This window comes from Hesperophylax consimilis, chromosome 22, assembly GCF_061612785.1.
Source record: "Hesperophylax consimilis isolate HC1 chromosome 22, BYU_Hcon_1.0, whole genome shotgun sequence".
In the NCBI taxonomy this organism is placed as follows: Eukaryota; Metazoa; Arthropoda; class Insecta; order Trichoptera; family Limnephilidae; genus Hesperophylax; species Hesperophylax consimilis.
Genome location: NC_142857.1, coordinates 8,352,529 through 8,368,509, shown reverse-complemented (window position 1 = coordinate 8,368,509; position 15,981 = coordinate 8,352,529). Strand labels below are relative to the sequence as shown.

Here is a 15,981-nt window from a genome sequence, read left to right as displayed (position 1 = left end):
TTTTTTTCAAGAGCTTAAACAGACTAAGGATGGGTTGTTTCGGAGAACTTGAACAATTCTTCAAATTTCAAAGTTCATTTTCAAGTACTGTGAAAGATGTTTTCGAGTTCTGTTATTATTTCATTTCTGTCAAGCCACACGCCTATAATGATATAATAACAGAACTTCAATAGGACTTTCACAGAGTCCGAAAATTAATGTTGAAATTTGAACAATTCTTAAAATTTCAATGTTAATTTTCTAGTTCTGTGAAAGATTTTTTCAAGTTCTGTTATTTTTTCAGTTGTGTCAAGCTTCTAGCCTATAGCGATATAATAACAGAACCCGAAAATTAACCTTGAAATTTGATGAATTGTTCAAATTCTCCTTAACAACCCGTCCTTAGAATCCGGGAGCTTTCAAAAAACAATGGCCGAATGGCCATTTGATGACAATGTTTCATTTGAATTTCTGTGAAACAACCCGTCCTATTCTGTATTTTCCATTCTCGAGTACCTTTCATTCTGGAATCATCTAAATGAATGGTATTTTTAAATCACAATATTTTTTACTATTTTAACTATTTAACTTTTGTTCTGAATGAGGCCAAGTTATTTGAACCCCTATTACATTATTGATTGAGGTGATTTTCACAAAAAACAGTGCTGTAAAAATTATCAGCGATTGATCAAATTTCAAATTATTAGTACATATTTTTTATAAGTATAAAATAATGGTATGTTTTTTTTAATGATTCCAGTACCAATGAAGAGCTTCAGGCCACGCTCCAAGAGTTATCTGACCTCCAAAACCAGTTGACTGAGGTGCAGGTGGACAACGAGAGACTCTCCGATGAGAAATCTGTTCTGCTCGAGTCCCTCTGTCGGCAGACTGAAAAGCTAGAAGACTCCAGAACCAAAGTAAGTGGTTCAAAAATAAATTTGAATTAAGAATATACTGGAAACGTAAGTGTGTTTGTTACTTTCCACATTTTGTGTTAATTTTGTGGGACAATAACGTGTCTATATTATGTTTGTGATGTAATTGGTGATGATCACATATACAGATGTTAAAGTGCAGAAAAGTTAACAGAATCTGGCATTAATAAATCTTTTGATGATATATTTATCTTAGTTTTACAAAGTACAGGTGGGGAAGCTCTCTTTACAAATCACATACAATCACCACCATCTTTATTAACACAGGCCGTGCTGTAGAAAATGAATGTGCAAAGGTCCAAAAACAGGTCTCTTTAACTATCTATTCACTTTCTACAGCACAGCCTCTATTAATAAAAGATGGCGGTGATACAATACAATAACCCACACTTCAAAACAAATGCTTTCGCTTTCAAAATAGAACATATTCAAATTAGGAAAATATTTCAAAGAAGGTACCCACCCCAATTTCACTAAAATATTATGTGGTTACGGATTATTGTCTCTCCCCATTATTTGTGTAGCTACATAATAAAAATTTTCATGCTTTTATTTGTGGTCTAGAAATATATATATGTGTACCGTACTCTCTCGGTAATCAATCGCTAGATTATCGGATAACTCCTATAATCTGCCATTACTTTTACTGGTTGAAAACATAAAATTAAGCTCCATAAATGGCCGGTATTCGTATGCCAAATTCGGTAGTCTGCCGAGCGCCAAGCTTTTACACTGACGGGTTAGTTAATCTTACTCACTCGGTTACTATGCTCTCGCAGACTATTTTAAAGTCACCACAGTTAATTATTGTGGTTTTAGAACATTTTGGTTAGGCCTCCGTGTATTCTAGCGACTGTTGCACGTTTTCTATTCATTTCATTCAGCCAAGTTTTTTGTTTGAATATATTTAAAAAATGGAGTCTTCTCTTTGAACCCTAATTTGTTCACTTCTAGGAACAACTCGTATGGTCTGATAGAAATCGTTGTATCTCCCTTAATGTCATGGTGAAAAATGTGATCTAAACGGTATTAGAAAAAGAAAACACCACTCTTTATATTCAAATCTCGAAGTAGATCACAGAAGAATTAAAATGTGTTATAAAACCAATGGTTCCAAACGCAATTTTTTTTTTTCAAATTTGAAAAAAAAAATTATGAAAGTTTTTAAGTATTTTATTAACTATTTTTATATGAAATGACAAACAGTAACATTTGTCTAATAAAATACAAAAAACTTAAGAGGAAGCTACAAGCCAAAAATGTGAATATTTTTGGTACACCTTATATTGTAGGTAATAGGCATTAAAATCGCTTGACAAACGGAGTCTAGACATGTTCGATTTCAAGCCCAAAACTGGTTTTTATTTATTTTGTAAATGATTTTATAAGAAAGCAAAAAAGTTAATCAAGTGAAACTGTCACAGATAATCTTAGCTATAATACTGTATTTTTTAAAAGTTGTTTTCTGTATGCGTTCATACATTTCTATTGAAAAAAAATTTTTTTTAGTAGTTTACATTTATATTTTTTATTGAGTAATTTATTTTTTTATTTGTATTCTACTCAAGCGAAGCGATAGGAAAACCTTCAATATATCTAAAGCATATTTTTTGGTATTCATAATGTGGACCAATTCGTTATAAAGATTAATCAAAATAGTGATTTAGCATTAAGCTTCGCCTTAAGGTGAGCCATTTTTATTTTTTTTTATGTTCACATTCCAAATTTGAGTCTGGGCTAGTAAGGCAATAAGGCTACTTTAGCATTTTCCGAATATTTGTGCAAGCCCCAAGAAAAAATAACATAAAAAATGAATTGGCCGGCTTCTAGGGTTTCAGCATCAATGGCTAATTAAGTTGGTAGCCAGGAAGAATTAGCCAACCTCTAGGTTTTCAGCCAAAATTTTTATTTAAAAGCATATATTATCACCTTTCAAAAGAAATTTCTATTTTCTGATACGTTTAGAAATATTCCACTTCTTTGGATTTTATTGCAAAGCGAAAATATTCCGACCTTATGTCAAAATATGGCAGAGGCCTGAGGAATTTAACCAAAAAATATTAATCTTATGAAATATTGTTTGTTTATTTTTTACGAAATATCTGATATAATTTTTATCATATTTTGTGTGCATGCACTATGATCAGCTGTTTTCACTAATCGCACACTTGCCCGGTTTTTCGGTTGGCAGATTGACGAGAGAGTACTTTATATCACATTAATATATATAGAATTCACTACATACATTTTGTGTATTATATTATGTATTATGTAATGTCTTCAGTTATTTTCATATCCCGTTTTGTAAAAAAATTACTATGTACCGTCCCTTAACCTCTTAAGGACCACGCCCGAGGATACTCGGGATACGAGGCGGCTATTATGTGCCAGAATTCGGAATTCAAACTAAAGAAAATTTTTTATTATTTTTTCACACTATGCACCACAACATCAATATTCAGTCCCATTTTGGGCCCGAAATGGCTTTTATATGCGGATATATATTTTGAATTCATTGATAAAAAAAAAGTGTTTTTTTTCCATTTTTAAATGATTACTGAAGGGGTTAAGAATAACAAGTTACTGTCATCGACAGCAATGTCATGCGATAATTGGCTCTAAAGAGAGTTACTTTAAAGTTCAATATCCGTGTTATGCTATGTATACATACGCGAGCCGAATTGCTGAACTGAACCTTAACTTATGGGAAAGGTATGAAGCAACCGCAAATGGCGTGAAACTTGCAGTTATTTCGTTCCTTTTCCGTAATTCGTGGTACGGTTCGCGTTTCGGTTCGCAAATGTATACTTACCATTGGATGGACCTTGTTATTCAAAGGGTCGGTACATTCACAAATTGATTCTTAGTTAGTTCATTTGTTTGTATCGTCATGCTTTGTATTGTATCATCATCATGTCCCTAGGTCGACACGTTGCAAGAACTGCTCTTGAGGGACGGGATAGAGCAGGAGGGATGCACTACAGAAAGGGAGCAAAAGCTTGTCTCATTGCTGAAGGTATGTTTCCCCTTTCATCTTCGCACTGTCTGTATTTTGATGTATTTTGTGTCATGTTTGTTATGGTAATCAGTTTGATGTTCAGGTAGAGATTAAATAAATTGTGTCTCAATCATATTTCATGCTAAATTTTATCCAGTATCACTGAGGCTATTGTAAAGGTGCTCACAGTATACTACTTCCAGCACGAGATGTGCCGAATTAGTCCATTTAACTTGGAGGGACCGGCAAGAAATTTCATTTAAATAAAAATACATTTTTGTCAAAGGCGGCATGTAGACAATATCATACTCGATAAAGTGACATTTAGATTTTGGTCTTTAACAAACCCAGTAAAAGTAATATCCAAAGGTAAAAAAAATGTATAAGGTCGACACTGCAATTGCAGTGCTTCTTACTGTGCACGAGCATAATTCTTTAACACTGCAAATGCAGAGCTTCGGCCTCTCAGGGTTAAAGAGTAAAAAGGGTTTAATTCCCATATCGTAGCAATGGTGGCACTCCATTGTAGTTCGTGTTCTCAGAAGGCGTGAATCGCAAACGCTTCAAACGTGTACTGAGTGTTCCGAGGGCAGATTTTGACTACTCAGGAATATTTCACATCACTTCACGCATGCAACCATGCACTGAAATCCGAAATTATCATGCTTACTATCTATTTATTTAATTTAATTTAATTTGTCTTCTTAAAATGAATTTTTTACTTAATTGCAGAGTGGACAAGAGGAAAGGGAACTCTTACTGCAAAAACAGGAGGAATTAAAGACTGAAAACATTGAATTGAGAGAAACCTTGGAGTCAACAGTCAAGGAAAATGAGAGATTACACGATAGAGTCATGTAAATACTTATTCATTCATTAATTTTATAATAATTTCCTATGACGTTACCATATCGTCGACGGCAATCCATCACCGCGTATGTAACATCACCGCGTAAGTCATCCTGAAATGCCATTCGACGGCGGTCATAAACCTACATCGTTGGGATTATTATAGGAATTTTTCAATGTAAGGAAATAGTCCTACAACGAAAATAGTATCACCGCGCATCTCATTTGCCTTCCGTTTGGGTAAAATCATCGCCTATCTCAGTCGTTGACCAACCGTCATTGCCGCAGCACGTTATTTCGCTGATTACAACAGTTTTTTTTAAATTTATGTGTTTTCTGTTCATCGGATGTCTTACAAAAGGTATGTATTATGAGACTAAGTAATTATATATTGCAAACATTGTTTTGTGCACACGGTAGACGTTATTATAAATCATTATGAACTTACGCGTTGATGCACTTCGCAATGGTTCATTTCATTGTATCGGAAAACGTGAGATACGCGCTGATTCATTCTTTTTTGATTTGCCGTTTTTAATTTTTGTGACTTTACTATTAATTATATATTATACTTTACTAATAGTATTTAGCGAAACAAATATATTAATTTTTAATTTATTTTTTATTTCAGTAACAAAATGTTCGATTCTAGCGATGATGAGTTATTTGTTGATGCCATGTGCAAAGAACTCGGAATAAATACATTATCTGACAATCAGGGCATTGGAAAAAAAGTTGGTGAATGTTCTACAAATGAAAATATAGAAAACATTGATATAAATAATTTGGAATTTTCTATCGTTGATTATGTATTCCCAAAATCAGCCACCAACAACAGAAGACAGTGCGGAGTTGATCTCGATGGTATCTCCTGAATACATATGCCAAGATATTCATAGCATTAATAATAATTCAACATCTTTTGTTATAATAAATAATGAAAAGATTATAGTTGATTCAACTTCAATTGAAATGCAGGTGGTGGATTACAGTACTCCTACACCAGGTACTATATTATCTCCTTCGGAAATAATAGCATCCCCATCAAATCGGCCGAGTGATGGCGACATACACGTAGATTCATCAAGATTATTAAACAAGAAATTGAGGATGCAAGGGAAAGATTATTTAGGCTACAGAAGAAGTTTACTGCAAGATGGGAAATTCAACATGGTACACGATGTGCCTAAAGAAGCTCGTCAAATGGGTCCAGCTTGCAAATCCAAAATGTGCATTCGATCAAAACTACGAAACTGTCCCAAACTTAACCAAGGTTCTAGAGAATCTATTTTCCAAATGTTTTGGTCAAAACTAAATTGGGATCAGAGAAAACAATTTGTTGCATCTAATGTAATGAAAAAAGAACCCAAACAAAGAAGATCGGAAACAAGTGCTTCTCGTAGACAAGGCACGTTGGTGTATTTTTTGCCCATTGAAAATATTACAGCCCAAGTTTGCAAAATGTCGTTTTTGAATACCCTGGGGATTAAGGAATGGACCGTGAGGTATTGGGCAGAAAAATCAGAATCTGCAATGATTCCGATGTCATCCATGACGAATCAGAACAGGCGACCAACAACAGGAGAAAATTCTAAAAAAATGTTATTACTGAAGTTTTTTCACGATCTTCCAAAACTCGAATCGCACTATTGTCGTAAATCTACAAAAAAGCTGTACTTAGAACCAATAATCAAAAGCTTGGCTCAACTGCATGATATTTATTTAGATTATTGTAAGGAAAATGTAGGAAGTCCCATGAGTCGCAGAACTTTCGAAAATGTGTTTAAAAAAGAAAACATGAGTATTTTTATGCCCAAAAAAGATCGGTGTGACACATGTTGTGGTCACGACGTTGGGAATATTAGCGATGAGGTTTGGAAAAGACACATCGTACGTAAAAATAAGGCACAAGAAGAAAAAGTTAAAGATAAACAGCTGGCAAAGGAAGGAAAGTGCCACGTTTTCACTCACGATTTGCAAGCAGTCAAATTGGCGCCAAATTTAAACGCAAGTGCAATTTATTACAAGACGAAATTATGTGTGCATAATTTTACAGTCTTTAATTTGGCAAGTAAGGCTGTAATGACATATTGGTTTGACGAAACCCACGCCGGACTGGAGGCATCTGTATTCACCTCCTGCATTATTGATTACATTGTAGGAGAATTAAACAAAGCCCCTGCTCGTCCAGTTATAATTTATAGCGATGGATGCGGCTATCAAAATAGGAATATCATCCTCAGTAATGCTTTGCTTCGTCTCTCCATGAAATTCAACATCATCATTACACAAAAATTCTTAGAGAAAGGACATACCTACATGGAATGTGATTCAGTACATAGTAGAATCGAAAATAAATTAAAAAAACAAGAAATATACCTACCAAGTCAGTATGCTCAAGTCACTAAACTGGCTCGAAAACCTCCTAATAAGCCATACGACGTTCAAATACTGACATTCGAATTCTTTTTGAATTATGCACAAAAAAATACTTTTTTATACGATTCAATCAGGCCAGGCAGAATAGTTAGTGATCAAACTGTTAATAACCTACGTGTGTTACAATACTCACCAGATGGGATAATTCATTTTAAAACAAACTTCCAAGACGATTTTGCCGAATTGCCACGACGACCAAAATTGTCGAATAATAAAAATTATAATGATAATATTCCAAAACTTTACAAAGATAGAATTAAAATAAAAGAATCCAAGTGGAAACATTTACAGGAACTGAAATCTGTAATACCGCAAGATTGTCATAGTTATTATGATTCATTACTATATCAATAATTTTTTTTTAATATTTTTAAAATTACACGAGGTACCTAAAATGTAAGTTTATTTTTTTTTAATAAAAAAATTGATGAGCTTAATTTTTACGTTGATGATTGTCGGTGTCATTGAGTAACTAATAATTTTGTGTATTTTTATGATAAGGTACCTATCTACTATTTTATTTGTCTAAATAATGTCATGTAACATAATATTACTTTGTTGTAAAATATTATTATTATTAAAAATAAAAAAATAACATTTGTTTCCACGTTCCCGTGTTTTAAAACTATAATGATATTATATACCTAACTCCCAACAAGAATAAATTTCCGCGTAAGTCTAAACTTTTGCCGTATTTTACTGAACATCACCGCTTAAGTCATTTATTATTTTATTTTCGGTTAAAAACGTATATGTTTTTAAATACATAATTGTAAAGAAAATTGAACATGAAAAATAAAATGATTTGCCGCGATTTCGATGTAAATATATTAAGAAAAGTTGTTTTATGTCTCTCCTGAAAAGTGGCCAAATATGATTTACGCGGTGATGGATTGCCGTCGACGATATATATATATGTATAGACTTGCTGTTGAAATCTCAAAGTAGCAAGCAAAAAGTACGTCTATCGGAGTACTTTCCATTTTCGTAGTTTTATAAGTAAGGTTGTGATGATAAGTAAGATGAGAAAATGTTTTCATTACTCTGCAAACGTTTTTTTACTGTACAAAACTGCATTTTACTTTATTTAATGTTACAACAAGTTAAATTATTCCCGACCCGGACAAAACACTTTTACTAATGGTCTGTCGACCATAATGACTGCTTGTTACTATTTTATAGGAGAGAAGAAGTGAAAAATCCAGTCGGCGAGGCTTTTTATAATCTAACCAAGTAAAATACATTGACAAGCTAATTGTCAAAACAAACACTGTCAAAGAAAGCCAATTGATAAGCAAAACATCTGTTTTATCTGTTAGCCCTAGTTTTACCTCTGACCGCTAGGTGCTAGGCAGGATCCTGTAAAGTAACTGGTGGTGAACTTTGCTAATGGTTTGTACATTTTCAACACTAGCAAAAGCCAAGAAATAAGATTTCATTCGTAAATACCCACAAATTATTTTATTATTATAAAAAATACAATTATTTTGATTGTTTCCCGAAAATTTTCAGCGCCATTAGAGAAAGTGAGATAGCGAACCTAGCAACACATAAGTATAAGAAGGACAACCTAATAGCGGTATGTCATCTCATACAGTATTCCGTGTTTGTCGTATAGTGTATGCGAGTAAGAGTATTTTGTTATCTCAGTCACACCTGTGATGCAGAATTCAAATGCGAAAATGCCGCCGCTATTGTTTGTTTCGTTCATACCCACATATTCTTTGAACGTCTATCTTTGTCATAATGAACAACGTTTAAATTAAGAATTTACTGAAAACATAAGAATGTTTTTTACTTGCCACATTTTATGTTGAGTTTTTGAGACAATAGCAAGTCTAGATGTATTGTAACGTCATTGATCATTTCTCATTATTCACTTCATAGATCAATCACCTAGCTAGAATCATTGAAAAAAATCACTAATAAATTTAAAATAAGATTAAGCACTTTTTTATGTCAAATTTGACAGTTGCTTAATAAATGTCATTTGATTTTTTTTTCGATGTCAGAAAATTTATTGATAATGAAAATGTCAACTCGAAGATTCAGGTAAACCTAATTACTTCTACCAGAAACTCATTTACTTGCTATTTCTCTTCTCTTCTTCTTCGTATGGTGGAGCAAAGTTAGTAGGGGTCAGAGTGGGATGCTGAGGTTATTCAGCCAGTCGACGGCATCGGGAGTCACTTGGTTCAGCACAATTGTGCCATAGGGAAAATGATGAAGAGGATGAGAGGATTCTTCTCAAATATTCCGTTATTTGAATATGTCCGCATTCACATTTACACTAATTGGGAGGCGGGTATAGGTACCGCCGTCCCTGGAACTATTCATTGGATAACCAACACTTCTGTCATTGGTCATGTTTGGTGACTTAGCAGGGGTGCTCGGATTTATGGGGCTAGGTTTGTCCAGGTCTTGGTGGCGCATGCGTCTGCCCATCAGCTGCGTGGCGGGGCGGATCGGGAGAGGCCGGTTGACAAAGACACTTTAATCTCTCCAACCGGACTCTCTCGGCCCAACGCCTTGCATGGCAGCACCATCATATATGCACAGAGACTGTGACTGCATCGATTGTGGTTTAGTGTGTCTGTTTTCCGAGAGAGAGAACCTTGGTAGCTTAATACATAGTTGGGTCCAGAACAAGGTGCTTGTGTCACGGCTAGGTTAGGTTAGGTTAGGTGAGGTCAGGTCAGGTCAGGTTAATTTTGGAGTTTGCCATGACTCTTCAGGAGAGTGTAGCGCCATTTCTGTTAAAATTCTGCATGAATAATCTCTAAATAGTATAAAATAAAGTCACTATCCGTGTCTATCTGTTTGTGCGCTTAGTTCTTCTAAACTATGCAACGAATTTAGATACGGGTTTCACTATCATTTAGAGATTTTTTTACGGAAGGTTTATGTATATAATACACGCATATTATATTTATAGAAAGTAGAGAAAAGAGATGTTTTGTAATCAAGTCGTAAAAAAAATATTTTCGGGCGGTTACATTGCTAACGCTGGCTAAACCTTATGAGATACATTGAAATAAATTACTACGGAATTGTCTATCTTAAAAAGGCCTCACAACTTCAAAATTTTACCCCAAACAATTTATAAGTCCACGAGCAACGCCGGGTAGAAGTCAGCTAATTACAATTTTCTAAATGGATTTTGATTTTATCAGGTCGGCAGAATGCACCATCGAGAACTGCAACTCGGAGCTGAAGAAGATGCAGCAAGAACTGACGGCAGCGAGGGAACTGGCTGGGACGCGCCATGCCCAGCTGCAGCACGTGTCCGATCTGTTGGATACGGCCAATTCTCAGGTTATTTCAATCAAACTAATTTTATTTAATATGGTATGTATTACTCATCTCAATAATTTAGACCTGTGTAAGTCAAGTGCAAATCATTTTTCAGAATTAATTCATTCAAAATTATATCAGGTCGGTCAGTGGCTGAGTTGGCATCATGTTTGGGTCCCACCCAAGCGTTGTGTGTCCAATTCCTCGGCTGGCTAAGTCCTCCATCACGACACAAGCAACATTTTCCGCTTACTGTGGTGGTAGTAGGAGATTTTCAAATATTGTTAGGTAAATCGTAACCCCGTAACCAAAGTTTGTGTTTCTTTTACAAAAATAACTATTTCTATTTGTGGCACGTTCCAAAGTGGAAGATACTTTCAGTATCGCCCTTATGAAGGACCACCATCCAGAATTGAAACATGGCTTGAAATGGCTTTAGACTAGCGATTTCACCCATACTAGGTGAAGCAACTAGTAAAAACAAAACAATTATAGTGTAAACGTACTAATATGATTAAATTAACTAAAATTCACAATGAGGTTATAGAAAACAAAATTTAAACTAATACATAACAGTTTTTAAAAAAATTATTAAATCCTTTTTTAAAAGTTCTTTCAGTTCTAAAGGGTTCGACTTAGGAACTTTTTTGTTTAAAAAAATCTAAAAACAAAAGAATTGGAGAAATAATTTTTATTCTTTTTCCTTTACATAGAGGTACATTTAAAGTTTTTTTATTACTTCTTGGGTGGGGCGCAGGAACTTCCTTAATTGAAACGCATGCCACACAGCGGCCATTAGTAAGAGAGTGGGATTGTTCGCATTCAAAAGGGTGCAGCCTAACATACATTGTACGATTAGTTTAGAGTGGACAAGAGAGGAGCGCGCGTTTGCCGTGGAGACGTTACTTTTCCAACAGCCGTTCGACGAAGCTGAAGAGATGGATGTGAGGGATGTGTATGTGCATGTGCTATGTAAAGGAAAAAGAAAAAACAATATATCTTCAATACTTTTTGTTTTATGATTTATTTATTAAGGATTTTCCCGTGCCGCATCCTGTAGTAAAAATATCTGCCACTTCTGCATATTAGTTTCCTAAGCTATGCGTGTGTGGTACAAGAGAGTTTTTAACCCTTAGAGTCCGATCAACTACAATAGCAGTTCAGTGAAATCTTGACTACCTGCAATGTGCAGTAAGGTGGAGCGGTCTAGTATGGAGAATTTTTTTTTTCGTAATATAGAATTCGGCATACGCGGGATTGGTGCTCCGTTATGTACTTATCTTAAATAAAAAAATATAAAAAATATTTATTTATAATTACGACATCGCCACCACTTTGAATTTTTGATAAAAACACTGAAAACACCAATAATGTTCTCCCGATTCTTAGAAATGCTTATAATTATGTAAATAAAAATTGAGTGTTTATTTATTACCTATGATATAATTACATTATTATTTAATAATATAATTATTAAGTAGGACTGTAGGAACAGTTAAACTATTCCGACACAGCAACGAATCCTTCTACCCCAAACGCGTATCAAACAGAGTGAAGTGTATCGCGTATCATCTTGGCGAAGTTTCCGATCCGCTAGACATTATCTAGTAGATCGGGGTACTGACGCTATTCCTTCTTGTAGTTTAAACTTTAGACTCTCAAAAAAATATGCTTCGACTTCAATTCCTCAAGAAATAATGCAAAGTGAAGCACAACGAAATAATTCTCAACATGAGGTGAAAGACTTCCCTGTTGTGGCCAGAACATTAGACAGATATTGTATTTCAGATCGAGCAGGAGCTGCAATTGTTTTCGCTGTATTACAAGATGTTGGCTTAATTTCACAGAACGATACATCTCGCGTTGTGGATAGGAGTAAAATTCGTCGAGCTCGAATGAAGAAAAGAACTGCCCTTACTAGTAAGCCGTTAGTAATCGATTCCAATGAATTTGGTTTATACTTCGACGGACTGAAGGACAAAATTTTCAGCATGGAGGACAACCGGCGAAAAATAATAACTGAAGAACACGTTAGTTTAGTAAAAGAACCAGGTAGCGAGTACATGGGACACATTTCATTAAAAACCGGAAAATCTGAAGCAATAAGTAATGGAATTATTTCATTACTGTCTTCGAAAGATATTGCTTTGGAAAAAATGTTGCAATTGGATGCGACGGAACTGCAGTTAATACGGGGTACAAAGGAGGTGTTATTCGGCGCCTTGAATCACATCTCAAACGGCCTTTACAGTGGATTGTCTGTCAATTACAAGCAAACGAACTCATTTTGCGACATCTCTTTGAGAACATCGACGGAACCACGACTGGACCGCAAAGTTTCACTGGAATTATTGGTAAATCTTTAAATAAGTGTGAACAACTTCCTGTTGTAAAATTTAAAATCATTCAATGTTCATTACCAAGTTTGACAAATACACAGGATTTAAGTACAGATCAGCTGTATCTACTGAAAATGTGTAAAACTATTGACTCCGGATTCTGCAATGAAAATTTATCAAAAACAAATCCCGGTAAAATTGTACAATCCAGGTGGCTCACTACAGCGAATCGGATTCTTCGGCTTTACATTTCTACCCTAAAACCATAGAAAAATATGGTAACTTTAACGACATTTGTATTAACAGTTTACGCACCTATGTGGTTCAACATTAAGACCAAACCATTATGTATTTCCGGTGCAAGCCATTTACACGAAACAATAGTGCTTTCACGGTATTTGCCCAGTGATTTAAAAGATATTATTGATCCAGTTATCAAGCGTAATGGCTTTTTTGGGCATCACGAAAATATATTGTTAGCCATGTTAAACGACAACCGAAAATACGTAAGAGAGTTGGCGTTGAGAAGAATATTGAAAGCTCGGCAAATGAAAATGCAATCAGACTTTATTCGTACCTTCAAAGTGCCTGTTTTTGATTTTTCAGCAGATGATTATAAAGTCGGAAAATATAACAGAGCCACCACTAACCAAATTTGTAAGCGACGAGACAATTTTACAAGCCATTACCGATCACACGATAATTGACGATGTCATACTACCAATGATAAAGAATTTTCCTTGCCACACTCAAGCTACAGAGAGATGTGTGAAAATTGTAACAGAAGCCTCAGCCGTTGTTTGTGGACCCTTGAGGCGAGATGGATTAATAAAATCAAGGTTAGAGTCACGACACCTTATGCCTATGTTTAACACCAAAATGCAGTACCGTTCATAGTAACTTTTGTAATTTTCAAGTTTTTCAATGCGGTAAATAATATATGTAAATTTTTTATTTCCAATATTTGTTCCATTCCAACAATCTACGAATGTATTATCTGTAAAATAAATGGTAAAATACAAATTTTATGTGTGTTTTATTTCGCGTATATGAGCTATAAATACTTAGGTAAAATCGTGAAAATGATAAAATATAAAGCTTTGGCGATGTCCAGGTATTGTGAATATATTTTTTTCATTATTTTTGTTGTAATTGTTAATATATGGAGCGTCTTTCCCAACTATGCCGATTTCGAAATTCTCAAAAAAAAAATTTCACTCCACCTTAATGTGCAGTGTATAGAGCTTTAGAAGTTTAGAACCCATTTCAATACTGTCCATAAAAATTCATTTTGCCTTTTACTTATTTCATATATAATTTTCAATATTATATTTAGCTTTGAGATATTTGCAAAATATTCCTCAGCTTCTAAGGGATAAACTACATATTGTTGCAGTGTTAGACTATATAAGGAAAATGAATTTAAATATGGTTATTCTTTCATCAGATCTCAGTCCTGGAGAGCAATCAGTTGGGTGCGGCAGCGGGTCAGCAGACGGCAGCCCTGCAGCGGCAGAACGAGGGTCTGCAGGAGCAGCTGGCGGCGTCCCGCAGGCAGCAGGAGAGGCTCACACATCTCTTCTCGCAGCTGCAGGAGGAGGCCTTGGTAAGTTGGTCATTTGACTTTTATAATGGTTTTTCTGTGCGATATTACAGGCTACTAATTATTGCTAATTTATTATCCTTTGTGGTATAATTTTGATAAATTTACTTTTTTTTAAACTTGTTTTTGTCCTTCAGGTTGCGAGCAAGAATGCCAAAGCCACCATATCCGACCTGGAGTACCAATGCGACCAGGTCAAGCAGGAGAAGATGACGGTTCAAGCGGAAATACAGACACTTCAAGACACCAATAATGACCTACAGCTACAGGTATGATTCATTCATAAATTATTCTACATTAATTAACTAACCATCACGGCGTTTCCTTGCCTCATTCACATTCAAACATCATTTCATACTCTGAATAACAAATTCCCACCCAGCATCAAACAAAAAATAACTCCATCTGTTAATTCCATCAAATCTTGGCCTATGAAATTATGGGAAAAAGATTTTTAAAAACATTGTCATAGAAGTTACAGAAAAAAACCCTGCCCAAATAAACCATAGAAGTCGCTAAAAAGCCTCTATCCAAAACCTAGTTCCCTTCGGCGCAGGATCTACATCTCTTTTATATTTGTAATCCATATATTATATACTAGCTGTACCCCGTCACGCGTCGCTGTGGCTCAGTCTGTCTGTGCAGATGGAGAAATAATAGCGCCTGTTGCTTTTACGTCCAACAGATGGCGCTGTTTTTTTTTTTACAAAGATATCAGGTGATATCTATTTAATATAAGTATATAAAAACACACGCTTATTTGTATGCAACGTTGTGTCAAAATTTCAAAGCAATCAGTGAAGAACTTTTGGAAATTTAAGATTTTGTACAAACATTAACATTTAAAGTCAAAAATTAAATATAGATTACAATTCATCAGTGGAAGAAGTGGGGAGGGGTAAGAGCGGGCGGAGTTTTTCAGAATTGGGAATTACAATATTGTAATTCCCAACTCCGCCCACTCTTACCCCTCCCCTCTTCTTCCACTGTTCAATTCTAATCTATATTTAATTTTTGATTTAATTGTAATCTATATTTAATTTTTGATTTAATTGTAATCTGTATTTAATTAAAGTCAAAAATTAAATATAGATTACAATTGAACAGTGGAAGAAGTGGGGAGGGGTAAGAGTGGGCAGAGTTTTTTGAATTGGGAATTACAATATTGTACAATATACTTGCTCCTGATGATGTGAACATTGTTCATGAAACATGTAGAGGTTATATATATTAAAGTGATGTAAACAAAGTTATTTGTATATTATTCTAATAAATAATGACATCACAAGAAGAAATTTTCTTATTAAAATTTAAGTTGATTTTGCCATATTCTTGGGCGTCCCGGACTCCTTCTACCATTAACTTCCACGTCATATATTCTCATTACACTCTTTTCTTCATTCATACCACTTCATGCTCAAAGTATCTAAGCATCCCTTTCTTAATCTTAACTAATACCCCCACATCAGCCTTGCGTTCTTTCCAGATCTCCTCATTTTTAACATGGTCATACAAAGTTTTAGCACACACCACACATGTCTC

The 15,981-nt window shown here is 34.8% G+C and overlaps 1 protein-coding gene across 4 annotated transcripts in view; it reads left to right on the top strand.

Annotated features, from left to right (window-relative positions):
- The window catches only part of spdi (sperm antigen with calponin homology and coiled-coil domains split discs), a 280,173-nt gene that overhangs the window by 219,271 nt on the left and 44,921 nt on the right, over window positions 1-15,981 (top strand). For all 4 annotated transcript variants that reach the window (XM_089645531.1, XM_089645530.1, XM_089645533.1 and 1 more), the window contains 6 exons: window positions 740-899; window positions 3,841-3,933; window positions 4,648-4,772; window positions 10,377-10,518; window positions 14,284-14,442; window positions 14,577-14,708. In XM_089645531.1, coding sequence (XP_089501657.1) covers window positions 740-899; window positions 3,841-3,933; window positions 4,648-4,772; window positions 10,377-10,518; window positions 14,284-14,442; window positions 14,577-14,708 — 811 coding nt within the window. The remainder of the gene's footprint in view (window positions 1-739; window positions 900-3,840; window positions 3,934-4,647; window positions 4,773-10,376; window positions 10,519-14,283; window positions 14,443-14,576; window positions 14,709-15,981) is intronic.